This window comes from Phyllobates terribilis, unplaced genomic scaffold, assembly GCF_046119375.1.
Source record: "Phyllobates terribilis strain yellow unplaced genomic scaffold, ASM4611937v1 Scaffold_5__5_contigs__length_657084704, whole genome shotgun sequence".
NCBI lineage: Eukaryota > Metazoa > Chordata > Amphibia > Anura > Dendrobatidae > Phyllobates > Phyllobates terribilis.
The window spans coordinates 171,460,868-171,486,110 of record NW_027362765.1 but is presented as its reverse complement, the minus strand read 5'-3'; the positions used below and the strand labels follow the sequence as shown (position 1 = coordinate 171,486,110).

At 45.1% G+C, this 25,243-nt stretch overlaps 1 protein-coding gene and 1 long non-coding RNA gene across 7 annotated transcripts in view; one reads left to right on the top strand and one right to left on the bottom strand.

The window, feature by feature from the left end:
* The window catches only part of CACNB1 (calcium voltage-gated channel auxiliary subunit beta 1), a 105,752-nt gene extending 101,822 nt beyond the window's left edge, over nt 1–3,930 (bottom strand). For 2 of the 5 annotated variants that reach the window (XM_073683427.1, XM_073683429.1), the window contains exons 1-2: nt 3,690–3,929; nt 2,545–2,628 (exon numbers count right to left, since the gene is read on the bottom strand). In XM_073683427.1, the coding sequence (XP_073539528.1) occupies nt 2,545–2,628; nt 3,690–3,776 (171 nt within the window). In that variant the 5' untranslated portion in view covers nt 3,777–3,929. Of the gene's footprint in view, nt 1–2,544; nt 2,629–3,689 lie in introns of all 5 variants that reach the window. The other 3 variants (XM_073683428.1, XM_073683423.1, XM_073683425.1) reach the window with 3 other exon arrangements.
* Nucleotides 1–25,243, top strand: part of LOC141272569 (uncharacterized) — a 105,744-nt gene that overhangs the window by 5,341 nt on the left and 75,160 nt on the right. The window contains exon 1 of one of the 2 annotated variants that reach the window (XR_012322021.1): nt 6,263–6,344. The exons of the other annotated variant lie outside the window; for it this stretch is intronic. This is a non-coding gene — a long non-coding RNA (uncharacterized lncRNA). Of the gene's footprint in view, nt 1–6,262; nt 6,345–25,243 lie in introns of those variants that run through there. 2 annotated transcript variants of the gene reach the window in all.

Genomic DNA, 25,243 nt, shown 5'->3' with positions numbered 1-25,243 from the left:
TACTTGGACTTGTACATTTTAATAATTGCTAATGTATAAAAGCGGATGGCATATGGATACCAAACGGATGTTACACAGATGACAATAGAGATGAAAAGTCGTCCATTTTTAAATACGGATGAAAATTGTATGCATAATGTACGAGACTAGTGCGTACGCTTATATATTGCCTAGCATTGGTCAGCATTCAGTTCATGTGCGTTTCGTGGCACACACAGATGACAGACTGATGGAAAACTTGTTTGTCTGTTCTTAGCCCTATCTATCCTCAGAAGAATGTCCATCTGACTTAAAATGGTTTCCAAACCATTACAAGTAAAGGCATATTGTTTGGCCTCCAAGAACTGCAACAACAAGATTAAACTTCCACCGATCATAATGTTATGGCATACCTGATTGATATGTATAAATTTATCAAAAAGGGAACATCCCTTTAACATTGTTACAAACCAAGGGATGTGATGAACATCAAAGAAGCAATCAGACTTTACTCAGCTCATCCTTAGGGAATCATGCTCTTCCCTTTACATCAGCACAGTGTCACATGTATATCTTTCTGAAAATATATTATATTAACACATTCCCAAGCATATTTTCTCCATCTTTATGAAACACAGAGAAAGCCTTTCACATGTATTATCTCCAGAAAAATCCGGTAAACTGACTCATCCACTATTACAGGCTGAGGAAGGAAGTCGCTACAGCTGTCTGACCACAATTAGATTTGAAGCAAGCTTAATCCTAATGGAGGGTTCACATGATTGGTGCAATTGTCTGCAAGGGCAGGGCCTTCATATATCGCTCCAGAAGGGCCACAGTGAGTGCACCACCGGGAGTATTGATCTAAAATTGGGATCATTGATCCGAGTACCTCTTATATTAAGAGGAACAGTGGAGCAGGTGCTGGGTTAGACACTAATGGCTCAATCAATGTAAAATGCATGGAAAATGTCACATACACTAGGAGTATGAGTGACATTGCTAACATGTGATCACACAGCGATCCATTAATTGCAACTTATATGCACAGTAATAAAACAAGCTGAAAGGGCGCAAATAACATAAAGTATAGTTTCACTTACAATCACCCCAAATTCTCTATGAAGCCCTTATCATAAAGGACTGTAAAGGCACTTATAAAATAACTAATATATAATTATATATACGGTAAGCATATACGGAAAGCAGCACTATACAAAACCAACATAGCAAGCGGGTGCAAGCCTGTGGGTACCAATACAGCATCCTCATGTAAAATTCTCTTGGCTTGAGAAAGGCTCACAGTTTCTTCACTATCTCACAAATATATATATATATATATATATATATATATATATTATATATATATAGATATAGATATACACACATCTTATATTCCAGAATATATAAGGCCATGTCCGTTTTATTAATAATTTATACATGTGTGCCCTAGTAAGTAAATGATTCTAGAGAATCTGTTCTTAGAGCTCTGCCTTGTGTCAGTCCCCTGTTATTCCTCTTGGAAAGGTATGAAGCGGTTGACAAATGGGTGTTATCATTCCTCTTGTCAATAGGTTGTCTCTACTCAGTTCGGCACAAGTTAGGGCTGACATTCAGAGCCACACCTTACTGACAACGTGAATGATAACGTCCAGTTGTCAGTTTATTCATGCACTTCCTCTAGGATTTACAGAAGAAAGGCACAATGCAGAAGTCTAAGTTTAAAATTTGTATGTAAAGTATTTACCAAAAACACGCAAACATGACAGAAGAGCAGATGATGACAGAAGAGCAGGTGATGACAAAAGAACAGATGATGACAGAAGAGCAGGTGACAAAAGAGCAGGTGATGACAGAAGAGCAGATGATGACACAAGAACAGATGATGACAGAAGAGCAGGTGATGACAGAAGAGCAGATGATCTTTAAATGGCATTTCCACCCAGTTTATCTCTCTACCTGCTTACAATCAGCTGCTGTGATGAAGTAGAGAGTGGACAGCTCTGGCTATAAATGTCATGCCTGCCATATGTATCCCAGTGCAAAGTGTAGCTATTGCTGTCCCACCCATAAGACGTTCCATACATACATGTGTAACTTTGCACAGCATGGCGGAAGGCTAGTCATTAATTTTCCAAAAATGCAGCAGTTAGAACAAACCATTGCAAACTCAATCATCTTATTTCCGTCCTTTCTTTAAGTTTTCCTTCTGAACTGGCCCACACCCTGTTTTCCATAGCCGCCCATGTGATGAGCCTCCGTCCCTGCTATCATGCTTTCTCTGCCTGTACCCTTCCATGAGCTGCCGTTTTCCAGATTCCCTCTATATATATGTATGTCTCTTTGTCTCTTCCATCCACCTCCCTCTCCCTGTACTATTCTACAGCATCTCCTCTCTCCCTCAGTCAGTTAATTAGTGTTTGTCATTTCCATCTCCTGACGTAGGAGCATCTCTTCCCTGGTGCTGGTTGCTATGGTAACCCAGGACCAGGGCCTAGCGAGGCCTGCGTGTGTGTTGCCGCACACACCAGGCCACAGTGTAAAGCAATGATAAGAATGACTTACCTGCCGCACAAAGCTGTTCGAGGTGGTGTCTGAGCTGGTGCTGCCATCTGAACGCTTAAATCGACTTTTTCTCTTATATTTAGCCTGCCAAGAAGAATAAAAATAAATGCTGCAGCAACAGAACAATGGCTGTGATATTCAGAAATCCCTGTCATACGAATGATACTATACCTCCAGTAGTATTGTACCTAGTAGTACTACTCCAGCCGCCATGTGACATATTACCCGTTAATGCCATCCAAGCTAATAAACCAAGTAAACTTAGTACTGTCCTGTCATCGCTCCAGATCAGTGCCATTGTATTGTAGAAGCTCGGACCTAAGACCAGGGGGCCCAGATTCACTTCATTAATAATAGGGCTCTAATATGTGGCGGAGTACATGGCTCCCCAAATGGCTGGGTCAGGAACACAATCTTACCTCTACAATATACATTTAACCCAGCTATATATTGCAATGTATCCACTCTTGAAGAATGACAAATAATACTTTTACCCATCACACGTCATATCCCTCAAAGAACGCCCACATACTGGCTCCTATACTATATACCAGTGCTTCCCGTATACTAATATTACATAAATAGGATTGATAACTTCTGCCATGTATTTTCAATCATTATTCATAATAGTGTTTATCTTGGTAAAACACTAATATTTGGTATATATACAGCAAAGTATATATCAACTTTCCTATCTTTCTGGAAAATGATCAGCCAAATATTTCTTCCTTAACCCTCCCAGTGCTACAGTAATGCAATCATCCCCCTCTCACTTCCACTTCCCATCCCCCCTGCATCCTATGTTTACCTGCTCAGTACCAGCTGTTTCTCTATGGTCACAGTTCATCCATTCTCTTCCTTTTTGTATTCCTATCTAGCAGTTTGTAATCACTCTAACCCTCCACCTCCCTTTAGATTTCTTTCCATGGATGTCTAACTGTTCTATAAATTACCATTCTGTCTGTACTTGTATAAATTCTGGATGTTGATACTCCTGATACAATGTATCGCCAAGAGATATATACATTATGCATCTTAATATATGTAAATATTATGTGATGGAGAGAAAGGCCAGAAATGTGCAATGAAATTGTGCATTAGTGATGGTACAGGAATGGGTGTAGATGAAGCTGTAGTCTTCTCACCTGCAGACTGTGCCCCTCTAACACATCCATCTGGATCTCCTGTGTTGAACTGGAAGGGGTCCTTGCCATTCTGCTCTGCTGGACCATTGGTGTGACCCCCCCTCCACACTCAGATTTCCTCCTGTTACCCTGCACTCATCCCTCCAGCAGTTCCAGGACTGTGTGTATGAGAGAGGCAGGCAGAAGAGAGCAGAACTGGGGAGGGGAGGAAAGGGAGAGATAGGGTGAATGATAGAAGAAGGAGGAGGAGAGAACAGGCAGACACAGGGAGGGGATAGCACAGAATGGAGAAGACAGGCTGGGAAATGACAAGGATGTAGGGAAGGCTGGAGAGGTGCAAGGAATGGGGATGAGATAGACTCAGGAATAGAGGGATGATGGGAGGATGAGATCAGGAGGCAGACAAGTAATCTAGAAGATGAGACTGTAGCAGAGACAGGACCAAACAAAAACATGGATGATTAGAGAGGTAGCACACTTGTATACACTGGATGGCATTGCAGGAGATATCCACATTATTCATGTGACACTGGCATAGACATGGGATAGCATACAAGGAAACTGTATGACAGACTACATTTTACTCTTCTAATAAAACTGTTTATATGTCTTATTGCTGCAATCTGAAAATATCAGAATCTAAATGGCAACATCCCAATAGGTATCCATATAGTGCGGTTGGCACCGGAACTCTCTCCACCTGCCTCCTCCTACCTATTCCATACTCAGTTGGCACAGTCACTCCATCCACCTGCCCCATCTACCTATTCTATACCCAGTTGGCACAGGCAGAGTCGAATTGGGGTGCCAAGGGCCAACCAGTAACCAACTCCAGGGCCCCACTTTTCAGCTACTTGCAAATGTGATTTTATCCTCATTCACAAATGTATATAACAATGAACTGGGTAGATTGTTAAATGAATAAGATGCTGCCTTTGTCTGTACATAGTGATTCAGTATATAATGCCAAGTACTGCTCATATAAGAGGGTGGTGCTCCCCTTCTGAACAGGGGCCCACTGGAGGATTCTCTTGTGGGCCAGTCCAAGCCTGGGCACAGGCGCTCCATCCACCTGCCCCCTCCTACCTATTCTATACCCAGTTGGCACAGGCGCTCCATCCACCTGCCCCCTCCTACCTATTCTATACCCAGTTGGCACAGCACTCCATTCACTTGCCCCCTCCTACATATTCTACACCCAGTTGTCACAGGCACCCCGTACACCTGCCCACTCCTACCTATTCTATACCCGGTTGGCATAGGTACTTCCTCCACCTGCCCCCTCCTATCTATTCTATACTTTTCCTCAATGAGGCATCTCAAATACCTCCTGGGTTTTAAGCTTTTTTTTTTACGTCTTGGCTTATTATTCTTTATGTCTTAGTTTCAATTTGAATCTTTCTGCTTTATTTCTTGCCATCTTTCTCTCTTAATATTTCTGCTATTTACATTATTGTCCTATACTGGGCATGTGCTAGAATTTTTGTAATACTGACTATAGTACACACAGAAATTACCACTATGGGCTGCAAGATTCGGTATTATTTGGAGGGCTTCAAATATGCCAAGTGAATGGAAATAGTGAGATGAGAGGAAACATATTTAGAGAATTGAAGTGGGTTATAGATAAAATAATTCTTCCACCCATCCTACAAGTGGCCTGACATTTAATTACAGCCAAAGGAAAGTTGTCTGCACCATTTACTCACATTTGCTCAGCCAATTTATGAGTAATTAGTCTTTACTGAGGTTTTAAAAAAATAGATAATGAACAGTAGACATAAGAACACAAAGTATATAGAAACATAGATATACATATGCCTGATCAATAGACACCCAACCATAACTTTCAAAATACCTTCATACAGTCGCCTAATATAAGTAGCTGGGCAATAATACAACCACACAAGGAGAAGCGCATACAGACAGAAGAGGCGCCTGTGCAAGAACAATATATGGGCCCTTTGCAGTTCAATATCTCATCATAATTCTCAATTCCACCTGCTTTGGATCTGCATGTGGTCCCCTTACCTCTTGGACCCCTGTGTCTGACCCTGAAACCCATGCTCTGAATTCTCTATTCTTCATAGGACTGGCAGAGGTATTCCAATAGAGTGCTTGGCTATCTCCAGCAGTCCCATGGAGAATTATTGCCCGGCTCTGTCAATCGGTGGGGTCTCAGTAGTTATTATTATCTATCCCAATGATAGATGATCAATTGTTCTTATAAGAAAACCCCTTAGGCTATACATAAAATTAGCCTTCATCAGGTAAAATTTTTACCTGATGAAGGCTAATTTTATGTATAGCCGAAACGTGTTGTTTGTAAAAAAATAAACTGGATTATTCCTGAAAGATTTGGAGTAAGTAATGAATCACCTGGAAGCGCTCCCTGATGAAGGCTAATTTTATGCATAGCCGAAACGCGTTGTTTGTAAAAAAATAAACTGGATTATTCCTGAAAGATTTGGAGTAAGTAATGAATCACCTGGAAGCGCTCCCTGACAAACTGGAAACTCTTTCTTGCACTTTTCTGATGAGTCTCCTGCAAGGGAGCTCGTTTTACCTGTTTTTAAGCTGCAGGCCAGCTGATCCAGAGGACTACTCCACTCCCTAAAGACAGGGTTACATGCTGGATAACAAGACACCACAAAGGTGAGAGCAATTTTTAATTCTAATTCGATATTACTAAAATACTACACTTAGATCTGCGCCCCCCTTTCTTTTCTCCTTTTTTCTTTTTTTATTCATCCATTTTGGCCCTCTGTGTGTTTGAGTTTGACATCCCTGTTCTAGCAGGTCCAATCATCCATCATCCTTGGAACATTAGGCCATAAGATGTCTATTCACATCTTTAAAGGGTTTGTCCAGGATTAGAAAACATGGGTATGTCCCTTGTAAAACAGCGTTGCATAGAAATGAATGGGGCTGAGCTGCAAAACCATACAACCTGTGGACAGCTCTGGCACTGTTTTTCTAATCCTTAAAGAGGTCATCAGGAGATAGAAAAAAAAAGAAGGAAAAGGTCATCATGAATAATTTCCTAAAAACCCTAAATTATCATATCACATTCGTTTTGTCGAAGGAGATAATCACTATAGAATTATAATGGATGCTATCTTGTTACACTGACAGAAAAACGTCTTAGAATGTTAATAACACATTATGAATATGTGAAATAGTAAGCTCTGTGCCCTCGTTTGTTGTGTAAGAAGATGTGCTCCCAGTGCATATCCTGATCTAATACTGAAGATACTTGGGATGCAGAAGTAGGAAGAAGCTATTCACACTGCTTTCCACCATATCTATCTGATGTAATACTGGAGATTCCAGGGATGCTGAGGTGAGAAGAGGCTGCTCACACTGCTGTCCACCATCTATCTGATCTAATACTGGTGATAGCAGGGGTGGTGAGGTAAGAAGAGGCCACTCATGCTGGTATTCATCATGTCTATCTGATCTAATACTGGAGATACCAGGAATGCTTAGGCAAGAATAGACTGCTTATTCTGCTTTCCACCCTATCTGATCTAATACTGGAGATACTAGAAATGAGGAATGCTGAGGTAAGAAGAGGCTGCTCACATTGCTGTCCACTGTCTATCTGATCTCATACTGGAGATACCAGACCAGGGATGGTGAGATAAGAGGCTGTTCACACTTCTGTTCACCTTGTCTATGTGATTGAATATTGGAGATACCAGGAATGCTAAAATGAAAGAGGCTGATCACACTGCTGTCCACCTTATCTAACTGATCTAATACTGGAGATACCAGGGATGGTGAGTTAAGAAGAGGCTTCTCATACTGCTTTCCACTCTGTCTATCTGATTTAATACTGGAGTTACTAGAGTGCTGACGTAAGAAGAGGCTGCTCACACTGCTGTCCACTCTGTATTTATGAATGCTTAGCGGCTACTATGACCTGGAGATAACCCACATGATATACTGTAAAGCTGTCTCCTGGTCAAAGCAGTGGACTACAGCACATGTTCACAGGCTCCTTTCCTAATAAAATTCTAGGAAAGGTTTATGTCAGCGTAACAACGCAACTGCCATTTTGATGTTCTAGAGTGATTACATCTGTAGACGAAACAAATGTGATTTGCTAATTAAAAGCATTTTGAAATTTATTTAGAATGACATTTTCTTTATTTAATAATTTCTGTTCCCAGAGAACCTATTTAATAATTGTGGTATCAATGTTGAGTTGGGCCCTCATGTGCACTTTTTAATTTACGATTTCAAAACTTCTTGCCTTTTCTGATTGGGTTTTCTGTTCAGACTCAATAAAGTAACATCCACATGCTAGTAACATTTTGGGCTTAGATTTGCAGTGGTCAATTTTCTAGATCACCAGGATTGTGTTTCGCATGAGAATGATTAATGATCATGTAAATTTGCGCTTTACAGCAGAAATGTGTGATCTGATTACATGGCTTATATTTTAAAACTGCATAATAAACCATTTCACAGCACTAGCAACGCTGCGTTTTCCTGATTCCGAGCCATAAAATGTGTTAAATAAGTGTGAAAGTTTAAGGATTCTATAATTAAATATGCTGAGTCAGTTCAAGCAGTCAGCACAGCTACCATTTGTTTCAAAGGGTGACATAGGTATACTTTTTGTTGGTTTTCCCTTACAACACTGTCTCACTTCCTTTTTATTATATTGTGGAAAATAGAATTAAAGGTGTTGCCCAGTTTGAACAATCCCTTTTTATCCAAAGGATCCTGCAGCGATAATACGATTGTACATATTCCAAAGCTGTCAAAAAGCTATAGACGTGTGCACTGGCGGACATAGAAAGAGAAGGGCCACTGTATAAGAACTAAATATGGGCTCTTTGCAGTCCAATAGCTCATCATAATGCACAATTCCACATGTTTTGGAGGTGGAAATGGGCCCCCTTACCTCTTGGGTCCCTGTACAGCTACACAGATTGTTCAATGATATGTCCGCCACTAGATGTGTGTCACTTGGTTCCCTTTATAAATTAGAAGAGTTAAAGAGGACCTGTCACAAGCTCAAAAGTGGCCAGCTTTTTAATTTTATTAAAGGGACTCTGTCACCCCCTGGGACTTATATGACCTACTAATATGGGCATACAGGTGACAGAAATGAAAATCTATTCCTATCTGTATGCCTCATATTAATGGTCTTGTTTTGTGAAATTTAATGTTTTATCTTTATGGTAATGATCCATTGAGCGCCCCGGACCTGTAAGGAATCTCCGCCAGCTGTGTTAATTATAATGACTCCCCCCTCCCCAGTGCCCTGTGACGTGCAGTTGCGGTGGCCATATCCCGCGCCTGCACACTTCATTCTTTACACAAAGCGCACTTCTTCCTCCCATCTATGGGCATAGTAGTGCAGGGATCTTGTGCGCTGGTGCCGGTGAGTCACTGTGACTTCCGCTCCAGTGACCTCCGGTGTGCGGAACATTAAGGTTCTCTCCCCACTTCCTCACTGTATGTCATCGCTAGGAACCATGTGTACATATGTATACATGTGTACACATTTACACATGTATACATATATACACATGGTTCCTAATAATGACGATTCCAGGGCCTGGAAGGCATTAGTAACATGAATGAATGATGTTGGTTGACTCTATGCAACATAGATGTGAAGCAGTTCTAAAAAACTGTGGATATACAGCTAAATAGTAGGTAAGTGATTCACAGAAATGCTAAATCCTCAAAAAAAAGAGTACATATTGTGAGCTTGTAAAGACAAATGCTGACACTGCTATTTTTTAGAACAACCCAATGTTCATTTTTTGTTATTTTCTGTATAGTAGTTAAAAATTTTATACATTTCTCTTCATGTTTTAAATTAGAAAACTGTGTGCAATGTTCCCAATGCATGGATATAAAAACTAGGATAAAGATTTTGTGCTTAACACACTGCTATTATTTTGAACACTACTGTACCAAACTCAGAAAGAGTCCAGCAATGCAGAGATAATCCCATAAAACTTTAAGGTGTTGTCCACTACTTTGACATTGATGCCCTATCCATAGCATAGGGCATGAATGTATGATCAGCTGGGGTCCCGCACGTATACCGTTATCGGTGCCGGCGGCGGCCACCGGCCGGAAGTCCTTACCTGCGGTGCCTGGCTGTCAAGTTGTAGTGGCGGCCGCTTGTAACTGCACATCCACCTCCCATTCAATTGAATAGGAGGCGGATGTGCAGTAACAAGCGCTGGACACTGCAACTTGACGGCCAGGCACCGCAGGAAAGGACATCCGGCCGGCACCGATAACAGCTGATCGGCGGGGGTGCCGCGTGCATCAATGTCAAAGTAGTGGACAACTTCTTTAAAGGTGTGGTCTGAAAGTAAAGTTGATTTTTATCCTAAATGTCTATCTATTTAATTTAACAATCTAATCGCTTTTTCCAAAATACTTTAAAGTGGTATTCCCATCTCCAAGATCCTATCCCACCAATATGTAGCAGGTGTAATAATAATAATATTAGCAAATACCTAAAATTAGAAATGTAGTATAGTTCTTCTGATTAGCTATGTCGCTTATCCCATGTGCAGGGCTTTGCAGTATCTTAGATGATTCTATAAAAAAAAAATTTGACAGTGAGGGTGATTAACGAGTAGAACAGGCTGCCATGAGAGGTGGTGAGTTCTCCTTCAATGGAAGTCTTTAAACAGAGGCTGGACAGACATCTGTCTGAGATGGTTTAGTGAATCCTGCATTGAGCAGGGGGTTGGACCAGATGACTCTTGAGGTCCCTTCCAACGCTAACATTCTATGTTTCTAGATATCCATGGTTACAGCCACTCACATAGTGAAAATTAGTTAGTTGTTAGCGGTCATAACCATGGATATCTAAGCTACTTTAACTACTTTTTTTCATCAGTGATGTCCAGTTCAGGGGCGAGGCTGGTCTCTACTCTCTCTGCTCGTAGCATTCTCTTCTTACAATGCACACTCACAGTGCACTTTCTTGCTAGCATGTCACTTCTCATTAGAGCCGGAAAGGGAGTGCGCTGTCACTGAAAAGGAATATAATATATATATAATATATATTATATATGTAGCGCCCCGAGGGTTCGGCCGCTACAGGGGTATTGCACCTCTGCCAGAGGTGTGGTATTCCACTCCCAGGTAAGGATGGAGTATGGACCAGGGCTCAGTTAGCTGCATACAGCACACACACCCCATTTCCGAGGGACAGCTCAACGGTGCTCCCACTAGACAGAAGTGCAGGCACGACCGACTATGTCCCTGTCTGGAGTGGGGAGGGGGGTGGAACACCCAGTGCTGTAGGGGCAGATAGGGGTTGGTTCCTGAGCGTAGGTAGGAGCCCATTGGTTGCTGGTCACCTGGGCTCATGTTTCTAGAGGGAGGTATAAAAGGTGCGCACCATCTTAGCTGGGAGAGAAGTCCTGTCCAGAGAGGAGAAGACAGGGAGTAGAGGCTCTGTAGGAGCTCTACTCCAGGAGGGCCTAGTGAGAGGCCGAGGAGGAGGTGAAGGGGAGCTGTGATTAAGTCTCATCCCAGCTCCACGAGGAAGGAACGGACAGGAACAGAAAGGAACAGAGAAGAAGAAGAGACAGAGAAACAGAAGGGCTCAGGAACAAGAAGGTGGAAGGGACCCTAAGAACCCACGAGAATCCAGGGTGCAGGGTCAGGCAGATTAAGGGTGCCGGATCTCAAGTTGGTGGAGGAGAAACTACCCTCAGCCAAAGACCGGACGTCGTGATCATTTATTGGTGCGACACCTCATCAAACCTGCTAGGAAGGCAAGTATTAAAGCAAGTGTAGTGCTACTAAAAGTTAAAACGTAACATTTATTACAACTGAATAAAAAAGTGATACACAAGTCCCAAGGACCTAAAAACGAGTATAAGCCTGTCTGTGATAGTGAGTAACCCTATAAATCAGTAGCTCATTATGTCCAGGAATACGAACATATGTAATACCAACATAGCCTACCTGTAACATAGCACAGAAAATGGCGGGAAAATAATAACGGAGCTCTCAAGACAATGTCTCAAACATATCATGTCTCAGCATACAAGAACCTTAATACATTTAACTAGTTATTGTGAGCATTTAGACCCTATAAAAATATTAATGGAACGGGAGCGGTGTGCTGTGAGTTGCTGGAGGCTGAATAAGGTTTTGGATGCCCCATCACATGGAGCTGTCTTAAAGCCAGAGAGCAAGAACCGACATTCTACCTGGTGAGGTCGTTCCATTAATATTTTTATAGGGTCTAAATGCTCACCATAACTAGTTAAATGTATTAAGGTTCTTGTATGCTGAGACATGATATGTTTGAGACATTGTCTTGAGAGCTCCGTTATTATTTTCCCGCCATTTTCTGTGCTATGTTACAGGTAGGCTATGTTGGTATTACATATGTTCGTATTCCTGGACATAATGAGCTACTGATTTATAGGGTTACTCACTATCACAGACAGGCTTATACTCGTTTTTAGGTCCTTGGGACTTGTGTATCACTTTTTTATTCAGTTGTAATAAATGTTAAGTTTTAACTTTTAGTAGCACTACACTTGCTTTAATACTTATTTTTCTGTGTGGTTTTCCTGAACCCCTATTGCTGTACTCTGCTAGGAAGGCACCATATAGGACAGCGGAGGACGGGGCCCACGTTTAACCGCACAAGTCCGCGGTAGCTGGACAAAAGTGGGTCACTGGTGAGGCAGGCCAGAGGAAGGATTAAAGGGGGTCCTGAGCCATACTCATGAGCTGCCTGGGAGTTGACCGAGCCCCTCACCTGGTGGACGCAGCATGGCTCGGGCAGTCATTCCCTGCAGAAGTGACTTGGATATTAACCGTGAGTAAAGACCCTGGACTGCAGTACGTTGTCTGTGTGCTTTTTCACTCCTCCGGCATTACCGGTACTGGGACTCTCACCACCATCACTCCCATCATTCACTACACTACCCTGGGGCCGCACTCTTCCCGTGGGGAGTCACACCATCCCAGCTGCATACATCATCGGCCCCAGCGGTCTGCCCTGCAGCGGCGGTTCCTAATAACCGCAATCCACGGGTGGCGTAGTCGGACATTATCTAAAACATCTAAAAGACTGCCACTGGTCTGACCACCCTGAGCCACGGCACCGGGTCGCCACTACTACCCCCATCGTCTCCCTATTGCCCGGTTCCGAGTGCCCCACGGCCCAGGGGGCGAGTCAGCTTTGGCGTAGTCGGCAGGATTTCGTGCCCGCTAACAACGGGTACTGCGCGCCTGAAAAGAGACTGTTTCATTGTACTAAAGATGGCGCCCTCCCCAGAAGAACGAGCGCCATAATGTGCGCGCCAAAAGACCACAGGAGGCCGCCTCCCATCGTGGGCCGGGTCCCAGAATGGCACCAAAGAGGAAGCCCGCCCCCAACAACCATGAGCACGGCTGTAGAAATGTCCGTCAACGTGGGGGGGCTGCCCCTGAGAGTGATTGTCAGCAGAATGCCCCAGGACCACCCCCCATGGGGGCGGAAAGAGAAGAAAACTGCGGAGCAGGGGGTGGTCTGGATCAGTCTGGCCAGGCCGCACCCGGAGATGGAGAAAGGAACCAACTCCAGCACTTTGGCAAGGGGCCTGCTGCAAGCCACACCACCATGCAGCTTTACAGAGCTGCTAGCCCATCTCCCCAAGGAGGACCCCGAGTATGCACGGGCGGCGCTGGAGGAGCTGGACCGGAGGATGGTCCGGGCGCAGCAGGACGTGATAGCCGGGTGGAAAGAAGAAGTGGCCCGGCGGGCTGTGACCCTGCAGCAGGAGGCGCCGTCGACGTCCAGCAGCACACCAGCCACCGAGGGCAGTGAAGACAGAGCGGAGGCTGAAGACGACGCCACGGAGGAGGCCGCGACAGCAGAGGCAGGTAACGGAGACGCCCCTACCCCGAACCCTGGGGCCGCCGACCTGCCCCTGCACCCTGTTGCGGAGCCCAACGCACCAGGACCCGCCGTCGACACCGTGCCTCCACCGCCATCAACCGGCTCCCAGGCCGTCGACGCTGCCAGTGAGCTCCGCCCCACGCCGTGCCCTCTGACCCCGGGCGTGCTCAGCAAACCACCATCGCAGGCCCGGCCGCAAGGCCTAGCGCCCCCGGGCGCCACTGCCCCGACGGAACCCCCTGCACCCGCTGTACCACCCCTGGGAGCAACTAGGAAACGACCAGCGCGGGCCTGGTCGCAAGGCCACGTGCCCCCGGGCGCCGCCAACCCGCTCGCGCCCCCTGCTTCTGCGGTACTATCACTGGGCGCGGATCTTTTCGCCCAACATACCAGTCCGGATGGGCTTCCTTTCATCTGGCCCCCCGAGTATGTCAACCCCCGCTTTCGGAGGAGCCCGCCCGCGGAGGTTGAAGTACCATCTGAGCCCCTCATACCTGCTCCGGCGCCTCAGGAAACCCCCCAGCTGCCGTTGGAGGACGCCCAGTTTGAATGGGACCCCACTGGGGAGGACCTAATGGGGTTCACAAAGGAAACACGGGCGAGCGCAGCCGAACGGCGGGAGGCCTGCCGCCAACAGCTGGAGATGTTTGAAAGGGAGCAGCGAGAGCGGCGCGTGAAACAAGAGAAGCTGCAGGTCCGGAGCGCGGAGCAGAAAATGAAGGCCCGGCGAGATCCCCGAACTGCCCGCAGTCCCCGAGTCACCGGGACTGTTGTGAAGTTCCAGATGGAGTGCGGCTGGGGTTTCATCCGAGAACGAACGTGTTCGTGACGAGGAGGAATGTGGAGAGCCACCTGCCGGAAGGTCATCGAGGGCGGGATCTGTTTCCAGGGGATGTGGTGTCTTATACCCGGCACCAAGGCGTGAAGGGATGGTATGCCCTCCACGTCCACAGAGTAGTAGAGGAGGAGGAACAGCACTACTCGGACTCTGAGTACCAAGAGGGCACGGACGGGCCTGAAGATTATGAGGAGCAAGGAGCGGCTGGAGGGTATCGCTACCAGTAAACAGTAGCATACCAGTGTAAATAGTTACCCGTCGGGGTACAAAGGAACTGTTTGGGACTGTTTCAAGTTGAGTGTGGTCCCCGTTGGGACTGATATAGGACTGTTTGACTGTTGCCCTATCCCCTAGATAACCTGGCTGAGGACTGAGAGCAGCCATCCCTCTTCCCTTTACCAGGCTGAGGACTGTGAGCAGCCATCCCCCGAGGACTGGGAACGGCCAATCCCCTGTATATAGTTGCGCTTCCTAAAGCGCCCCCTACTGGTTTTATATAAAAACCGCAACGTCTACCTCAAAACAAGTTTACTGGACTGTTGCACTTTTAAGAAGAAAGAACACCTGGTCGCAAGTTGCACCGCGGCCATGACCCAAGAATCTAAGAATGTGCTTTGCTTAAAAATAAGAAAGTTTTATATGCTGCTAGGTGATAATGCAAGAGTTTTATAAGGTGTTTTATACAAAAGAGTTCCGGAAGTATTGAAAATATTTTATAATGCCTAGTGAAAGAAAAGTGTGTCCCATAAAGGGAACTGAACTGTGTCGTCCGTTTCTAAATGTAAAAGGTTATTGAAAAGGTTTTGCATGTCCTGTAATTATCTGTTTTTGCTCTTTTCCAGCCCGAGGACGTGCTGTGGTTTACCAGGGGGGAATGTAGCGCCCCGAGGGTTCGGCCGCTACAGGGGTATTGCACCTCTGCCAGAGGTGTGGTATTCCACTCCCAGGTAAGGATGGAGTATGGACCAGGGCTCAGTTAGCTGCATACAGCACACACACCCCATTTCCGAGGGACAGCTCAACAGTGCTCCCACTAGACAGAAGTGCAGGCACGACCGACTATGTCCCTGTCTGGAGTGGGGAGGGGGGTGGAACACCCAGTGCTGTAGGGGCAGATAGGAGTTGGTTCCTGAGCGTAGGTAGGAGCCCATTGGTTGCTGGTCACCTGGGCTCATGTTTCTAGAGGGAGGTATAAAAGGTGGGCACCATCTTAGCTGGGAGAGAAGTCCTGTCCAGAGAGGAGAAGACAGGGAGTAGAGGCTCTGTAGGAGCTCTACTCCAGGAGGGCCTAGTGAGAGGCCGAGGAGGAGGTGAAGGGGAGCTGTGATTAAGTCTCATCCCAGCTCCACGAGAAAGGAATGGACAGGAACAGAAAGGAACAGAGAAGGAGAAGAAGAGACAGAGAAACAGAAGGGCTCAGGAACAAGAAGGTGGAAGGGACCCTAAGAACCCACGAGAATCCAGGGTGCAGGGTCAGGCAGATTAAGGGTGCCGGATCCCAAGTTGGTGGAGGAGAAACTACCCTCAGCCAAAGACCGGACGTCGTGATCATTTATTGGTGCGACACCTCTTTAAACCTGCTAGGAAGGCACCATATAGGACAGCGGAGGACGGGGCCCACGTTTAACCGCACAAGTCCGCGGTAGCTGGACAAAAGTGGGTCACTGGTGAGGCAGGCCAGAGGAAGGATTAAAGGGGGTCCTGAGCCATACTCATGAGCTGCCTGGGAGTTGACCGAGCCCCTCACCTGGTGGACGCAGCACGGCTCGGGCAGTCATTCCCTGCAGAAGTGACTTGGATATTAACCGTGAGTAAAGACCCTGGACTGCAGTACGTTGTCTGTGTGCTTTTTCACTCCTCCGGCATTACCGGTACTGGGACTCTCACCACCATCACTCCCACCATCCACTACACTGCCCTGGGGCCGCACTCTTCCCGTGGGGAGTCACACCATCCCAGCTGCATACATCATCGGCCCCAGCGTTCTGCCCTGCAGCGGCGGTTCCTAATAACCGCAATCCACGGGTGGTGTAGTCGGACATTATCTAAAACATCTAAAAGACTGCCACTGGTCTGACCACCCTGAGCCACGGGACCGGGTCGCCACTACTACCCCCATCGTCTCCCTATTGCCCGGTTTCGAGTGCCCCACGGCCCAGGGGGCGAGTCATATATATAATATAATACAGTAAACTCATACTGAGCATGCATTGAATTTGACAACTGACACATGCTCAGTAGAGTAGGCACTAGCCCAGCCCCTGAACGGACATCAGTGCTGACACTTAGTTTCAGGGTTGGGAAAGCAATTGCGACAGGGACCACTTCGCTTGTCCCCTGAGGACGTCCTGTTTGAGTATGCACGAGAGTGAAACATCATCAAAACAGAAGTAAAAATAATAAAAAACTAAAGCAGTTAGATATCATAGAGAGGGAACGGTAGGGCCTTTTAAAATAAGGTATATTAGAAAAGTGATTAGATTACTAGATTAAATAAACAGGGTCAAAATCAATGTTAGTTTCGGACCATCGCTTTAACATTTATTCCATCATACTTAAAAGAAGGTATCAAAAAGTATAGCAGGGGGAGGACTGTCTGATATCCAATAGTTCACCATGTTCACACTGGGTGTTTTTGTTTTTTTCTGCAGCAAAACCTGCTCTCTTGGCAGAAAAGAAGCAGCGTCAAAAACGCTGGTTTTGGTACGTTTTTGCTGTGCAAGACATATGTTCATGAGCGGAAGTGAATTGGTCTGGGATAGTTTACCTAAGACCCTGGCAGTGCATTGAGTTTCTAGGTCGCTGTTTACTTTCACTCTTTGATCTGCCATTGAGTTGGTCAGGCATTGTTCTATTTCACACCTTGGGTGGCCACAGGTATTGTTCAATTTCACATCTTGGTCAGCCAATGTTTACTTTTGTACTTAATTTAATTAAACTGTACTAATCCAAACTGACATCTCAGGTGACCAAGACTAGCTGGTAAACTTTGGAAAATCACAAAAATGAATGGGTTTCACATACTGCTGTACTTGCTGTTTTTCACTAAAAATGCAGCAAAATGTTCTCACTAGGTGTTTTTTCAGCGTTTTTTGAAAGCAATAAACACTGAAAATATGCTGAAAAAAACACTGAAAGAAGTGGCATGCTCTATTTTGCAAAAAAACATACAAAGCACAAAATACTAAGGACAAAAAAAAAAAGCTGTGTGCACTTGATTTTTGAAATCTCATAGACTTTGCTGGTACTGTAAACAGCAGCTGAAAATTTTCATAAATAAACGCATTAAAAAATGCTGAAAAAACGGTTATTGTGAACATAGTCTAACTAGGCTACAAAGAGGGAGAGATATTTGCAGCTGAAATCTGTAGGCCAGTTAATGGACTCCTGTAGTTTTTATAGTTTATTTTAACCCCTTAAGGACAGAGCCAATTATGTCCTTAAAGAAGTTGTTCACTACTTTTTATTACCCCCCCAATGTATTCCCTCGGGGCCCTTAAGGGTTTTTGTAATTATCTTGTGTTGCAGTTACTGCCTGTGAGCGACGCTACCGCGGGCCGCTCACAGGCATCACGTGACCCGCCACTGATGTCAAGTGATGCGTGACATCAGTGACGCGGTCCCTGCTGGGTTGTGGCTGTGGCTACCCCCGTGTCACACCCAGCATCCACCGCGCACTTTCCCAATGAATGGGGAGAGGGAGTGTGCGCGTTGGATGCCAGGTGTAACGCGCGGGGTAACCCCGTCCACAGCCCAGCATCCACCTGTGGAACGCAGAAGTCAGTCACCCCCGGCTGTATCCGGAACCTGAACGTTACATCAGCGGACGTCAGAGCAGGCTGCAGCCGGGGGTCACGTGATGCCTGTGAGCGACCAAGGATAGCGCCGCTCACAGGCAGCAACTGCAACACAAGGTATTTACAAAAACCCTTAGGGGCCCCATGGAGGGGGGGGGGTAATAAAAAGAAGTGGACAACCCCTTTAATGACCAAGCCAAATTTTACAATTCTGACCAGTGTCACTTTATGAGGTAATAACTCTGGAACGCTTCAACGGATCCCACTGATTCTGAGATTGTTTTTTGTAACATATTGTACTTTATGATAGTGGTAAAATTTATTTGATATGACTTACGTTTATTTGTGGAAAAACAGAAATTTGGCGAAAATTTAGAAAATCTTGCAATTTTCAAACTTTGAATTCTTATGCTCTTAAATCAGAGAGATATGTCACACAAAATAGTTAATAAAAACATTTCCGACATGTCTACTTTACATCAGCACAAATTTTAAGAGCACTATTTGGCTTTTGGAGCATAGATTTTGGTAGAATAGTTTGTGGGTGACATTTGCGGAGCCCCAGAGGTGCCAGAACAGCAGAAAAACCCCAAAAGAGACCCCATTGTAGAAATTACACATCTCAATTAATTAATCTACGGCTGCAGTGACTATTATGTAACATCCACGCCAGGATTTATTCTGGAGAATTCCAAATATGCCAGTTTAGTGACCATACATTGTGCCCACATAAAGTGTAGTGACCCCATATATTGTAGCGCCCCCATACATTCCTCCTGGTGACACATACCCCGTAAATTGTTAAGTGCTCTCCCCGCTACAATAATGCCAAACATGTGGCCGCTTACTGCGGTTTAGGCACAGTGGGGCTCAGAAGGAGGGGGCATTTGGATTTGGGAGCTCAGAATTCACTGGATTTTATTTTAGGGGGTGGGAGCTGTCGCTTTTCCAGAGTCTTTGTTCTTCCAGTAACGTGGGACCCCTATAGTCCCAGTGACAGATGACAGACCTGAGAGGGGGCTGGTTTTGTGTGGGATAAATTAGAGGTTTTATTGGTAACATTTTGTGGTACATAATTTTCGATTGCTTCCAGAATAAGACCAGTCTACGCTGAGCACTTATGTCGGAGTTTCTGTGTAAATCCCCAAAAAATGCGATTCAGACGAAACCCCCAATGGAACCACCCACCACAAAGAGGCAGATGGAGACACTTTGGAGTCCATTTGACGTCTGCTCTGGTAGTCTCCATGTTTTTAGGCATACACAGATCTGTGGTCGTCCACACTTGTGCGCTAAAAAAAAAGCCTAAACAGTCTATTCAGTAGGACTATCAGCTGTGTATCCACCAGACTTCTGCACAACACAACTGATGGTCCCAACCCCATTTATGAGGCAAGAAATCTCACTTATTAAACCTGACAGGGCACACCTGTGAAGTGAAAACCATTTCCGGTGACTACCTCTTGAAGCTCATCAAGAGAATGCCAAGAGTGTGCAAAGCAGTCATCAAAGCAAAAGGTGGCTACTTTGAAGAACCTAGAATATAAGACATATTTTCAGTTGTTTCACACTTTTTTGTTAAGTATATAATTCCACATGTGTTAATTCATAGTTTTGATGCCTTCAGTGTGAATGTACAATTTTCATAGTCATGAAAATACAGAAAAATCTTTAAATGAGAAAGTGTGTCCAAACTTTTGGTCTGTACTGTAAGTGATAAGGCGGATTTATTCTTTGGGTTGGTGTGATTACAGTGATACCAGATTTATATAGGATTTTTTTTAGGTTTTGCTGCTATCACACAGTAATAATTCTTTTTTTTTTTAATAAAAAGTAGTTATTTTCGTTATCATATTCTTAGAGGTATAACTTTTTTATTTTTTGATGAACAGAGCTGTTTGGTGGCTTATTTTTTGCAGGACGAGTTGCTAATTTTTTTGGTACCATTTTGTGACACAGAAATTTTTGATCGCTTTTTATTCAGATTTTTCAGACACAGAATGAACAAAAACCAGTAATTCAGTTCTTGTATTTATTTTTTATTTTTTGTGCTGTACACCGTGTGGTAAAATTGATAAGACTAATTTGTCCGTTGGGTCGGTACGATTACAGCGATACCAGATTTAGATATTTTTTTTAGGCTTTGCTATTTTTACACACTAAAAACAGTATTTTACAAAAAAGAATTTGATTTTGCATTGTAACATTCTGAGAGCTGTAACTTTTTTATTTTTTTGCTGAATGAGCCATATTATGGCTTGTTTTTTTGCGGGACGGTTTGGCGTTTTTATTTATATATTTTGTTTACATACAACTTTTTGATTGCTTTTTATTCACTTTTTTTGTGGGTTAGTATGATGAAAAAGCGTCATTTTTAGCGTGTTTTTTTTTTTTTTTACGCCGTTTGTCAAGCGGAATAAATAACGTGACAGTTTTATAGAGCGGGTCGTTCCGGATGTGGCGATACCAATTATGTGTACGTTTTTTCTTTTATTTTTGTTTTATCACAAACGCTGCATTTTGAGCGGCGAAACGGATTTTAGTGATTTGCTTGCACTTTTTTGCGTGTTTTTTTTACTTTTTTACATACTTTATTTCACTTTTTTTTACTTTTTCACTATGTCCCACTGTGGGACATGTGTAATTCTCACTTTGATTGCTGATCTCATACATGAGACCTGTCAGTGAGTCACTGACTTAGCCTGACTGTGCCTGTGAGATCTAGATTATTTCTGGATTTCACAGGCCACCGTACCCCGGGATCATCACTTGATCTCAGGGTACCATGGCAACTATCTGGACCCGCGATTCTCATCATGGGGGTCCAATGGTTACTAAAGGGGTATTGCGACCCCCTTGTAACCACGATTAACAGCGGTATTTAAGGGGTTAATCATCCCCTATCGGCATCGAAACCGGCCTGGGCCGGTACTGCAGGGTGTCAGCTGTCATATACAGCTGACACCCGTGGGAATCGCCGCCACCGCCGGCCAGCGCCATACAGTTATGCCTCAGCGCCGTAAAAAAGCGGCGTTGAGGCATAAGTACCCTTAACTGCCGCTGTAAAAATGTGTTATGGCGGTCGTTGAGGGGTTAAGCATGATAGAATAAATGTTAAAAGGGTATTCTCGTGTTATTAATTTGCTTAAGTTAGACAGGATGAAAATAAGCAAGTTTGCAACTGACTTACTTTTTCTATCTGCTATTATTCTCTTGCAATGATAGCTTTTATCTTTCATAGTGTACAGCTGGTTTCCATGGGGCTTGGTCACCAGAGCCTGGCCAAGAGTGCGCAGTAGCTACAGTATACCACAAAAGTGAGTACACCCCTCACATTTTTGCAAATATTTTATTATATCTTTTCAAGGGACAACACTAAAGATATGACATTTTGATACAATGTAAAGTAGTCAGTGTAAAGCTTGCTTAACAGTATAAATTTGATGTTCCCTCTAAATAACTCAACACACGGTTATTAATGTCTAAACCACTGGCAACAAAAATGACTACACTCCTAAGTGAAAATGGTCAAATTGTGCCAAAGTAGCCATTTTACCTCCCAGTGTCATGTGACTCATTAGTGTTACAAAGTCTCAGGTGTGAATGGGGAGCAGGTGTGTTAGATTTCGTGTTATCGCTCTCACACTCTCTCATAGTGATCACTGGAAGTTCAACATGGATCCTCATGGCAAAGAACTCTCTGAGAATCTGAAAATAAGATTTGTTGCTCTACATAAAGATGGCCTAAATTCAAAAGGGAGCCGAAGCACAAAACAACGATATATAGCTTATAATATTGAGAATATGAAAAAAACTTTATTAAACATATAGCCACAGAAAGTCTGGAGAGACTATTAAATGCAAAAAATACATACATATATATAAAAACATGGTTAAAAACAAGCAAGTATCACGCAGAGTGAAGATTTCTCTTTTATGAAATCCCTATTGCACAACAAATATTGTATAGCAGAGAGAATGTGTTGGTGTATAGGAAGAGCAACCAGTATATATGCCCAAGATGCCCCTATTCAAGTAAACCTATACGCCTACCCTCACATCATATCTGATTGCAGTCAATCATATTTACCTCAGTGGGAAGGGCAGAGCCTGCACAACGCGTGTATCCCCGACACGCGTTTCGGCGCTTATGCCTTCCTCAAGGGGACTGCTCTGGTACAGCTGCTGATCATTTAAATACTGAATCGCGCGAGAAACTAACCAATGGGGCAACGTTAACGCCCCGAGCGGAAGTGGTGGATCATATGTATGTGTTACTATGTGAACGAAGGATGCTACCCAGTAATGCACCGCGACTCACCGGAAGTGACGCAGGATGCGTTGCCGTAACTAGGACACCGGACCCCGACGGCATCGCGGCAGCTAAAGGCCACCCAGGGATGCCGAAGGAAGTCAGGCAATGCCCCTGCGTACTGAGTCACAGGTATATGTGGTATATAGATAGACAATCCATGTACATAATTGTAAGCGGCATCACGGCCCCACAACCATAAAGAAAACATCCAAGAAAAACATCAGGCATCTCCACCATTTGCCTTTAAAGGAGATAAATTCCATCAACAGTGTAATAATATGTTCATGAACTCATAATGATATATCGGCGACAGATATATATACATATATGTGTGGGACATAAATCATTCTCATCGCCAACATGGCATTCAAAAGTATCCCTGATATATATATATATATATATACCACCACCATAGCCAGATGTATATGAGTGATTCATGAACCATTATACACATTATTAATCAAAGCACATTTGAAACTTAGATAGAATGCATCACCTAGTCAGAGCAAGATTTTTATGTTTGGGTCACTATAATAGTATATGGGGCAATAAATTGCAGCCAAAGATGTACCCATTAGTTGAAAACCTCCCCTCTTTTTGAGGTATACAGGAGACCTACTGAGGATGGTAGATGGTCTTCATCTTGAATCTGATTCTTTAATGGTGACAGCTGATGTTGAGTCGCTATGCACCAGTTTTAGACACATGGATGAGTTGAGGGCCATCAAATATTTCTTGGAGGGATCTTCCATATCCAATGATATGCAAGCATTGATTATGGAATTACTGGAATTCACGTTAACTCATAATTTTTTTGTGTTTAAGGGGTCCTTCTACTTACAGCTCCAGGGGACAGCCATGGGGGCGGCCTTTGCCCCCTCCTATGCCAATCTCTTCCTGGGGCTGTGGGAGAGGGACCTCCCCCTGCCAGATCATGAGTCGTCGATGGGCCGTGTCCTCTCCTGGACGCGGTACATCGATGACATCCTTTTGATCTGGCAGGGATCACGTATCCACCTTGATAAATTTATGCAAGGCCTCAACAAAAACATGTTGAACATACGTATTACATATGTATGTGATTCGGACAAAATTGAATTCCTAGATGTATGTGTAGCACCCCGAGGGCTCGGCTGCTACAGGGGTATTGCACCTCAGACCAGAGGTGTGATATTCCACTTCCGGGTAAGGATGGAGTGTGGACCAGGACTCGTTTAGCCGCATGCACCACACACACCCCATTTCCGAGGGACAGCTCAACGGTGCTCCCACAGAAGTGCAGGCACGACAGCTTCTGTCCCTGGCTGGAGTGGGGCGAGAAAAGGAAAACCCAGTGATGTAGGAGCAGATAGGGGTGGGTCTCTGGGCATAGGCAGGAGCCCATTGGTTGCTAGTCACCTGGGCTCGGGTGTCAGAAGGAGGTATAAAAGGTGGGCACCATCTTAGATCAGGGTTCAGTCCAGTTCAGTTCAGTGGAGACAGTCTGAGGAGAAGACAGGAAGCAGAGCCCCTGCATGGGCTCTGCTCTGCAGGCAGGCCTTGTCAGGAGGCTGGAGCCTGAGAGAGAGAGAGAGAGAGAAGAAGGAACCGGAACAGAGGAGAAAGGAAGCAAGGAACACAGAGAAAGGCCCAGAGACACGAGGAGAGAAGGAACCCCATATGCCCAGAGGAGATACAGGGTGAAGGGTTGGCAGAACAGGGTACCGGAACCCAAATTGGTGGAGGCAACAGATTCCTCAGCCAAAGACCGAAGGTTGTTACCACATCTTGGTGCGACCCCTCACTACATCCACCAGAAAGGCATACCGTATAGGGTCAGGGAAACCGGAGAGAGGTTTCGCCAACAGAAGGCCCGAGGAAGCTGGACAAAGGTGGGTCACTGGTGGGGACGGCCAGAGAAAGGAAAGAGAAGGGAGCTCTGAACCACACTCCGGAATTGCCTGGGAGTTGACCGAGTCCCTCACCTGGTGGACGCAGCATGACTCGGGCGGTCCTAACTGCGCACAAGTGACCTGATAAAGAACTGTGAGTAAAGCATTGAAAACTGCAACTGCACGTCTCTGTGGTTCCTCGCCGCACCAGCACCATCAGTACTGGGACACTCACACCATCACCACCATCATCCACATTAGCTGCCCTGAGGCAATACTTCTCCCGTGGGGAGTCATCCCATACTCAGCTGCGCAAACAACATCAGCCTCAGCGGTCAGCAGTGCAGCGGCGGTCCCCACTGACCGCAATCCACGGGTGGCGTAGTCGGACATTGTTAGTACTTAAGACTGCCACTGGTTTGACCGCCCTGGGCACGGACTGGGTCACCGCCACGGAGAACTACAACCCCCAGCGATCCGGCTCCGGGTATCCCCTTGCACAGCACAGGCCCAGGGGGCGCGTCAACTTTGGCGTAGTCGGCAGGATCATTACCAACCCGCCACAAGCTGGTATTGCGTGCCTGAAGAAAACTGCACATGTACCTTAAAAAGAAGTTTCCCGCCATCCGGAGCCGATTCCCGCCAACAGACGCCATCTTGGACCGTTTCCCGCCATCTTCATCCGTTTTTCCCGCCCTGGCAGAGCGGACGTCATTATGTGCGCACCAAAGGACAGCAGGAAGCCACCTCCCATCGTGGGCCAGGTCCCAGAGTGGCGCCAAAGAAGGAGCCCGCCCCCACCAGCCATGAATGCAGCAGTGGAGATGTCCATCAG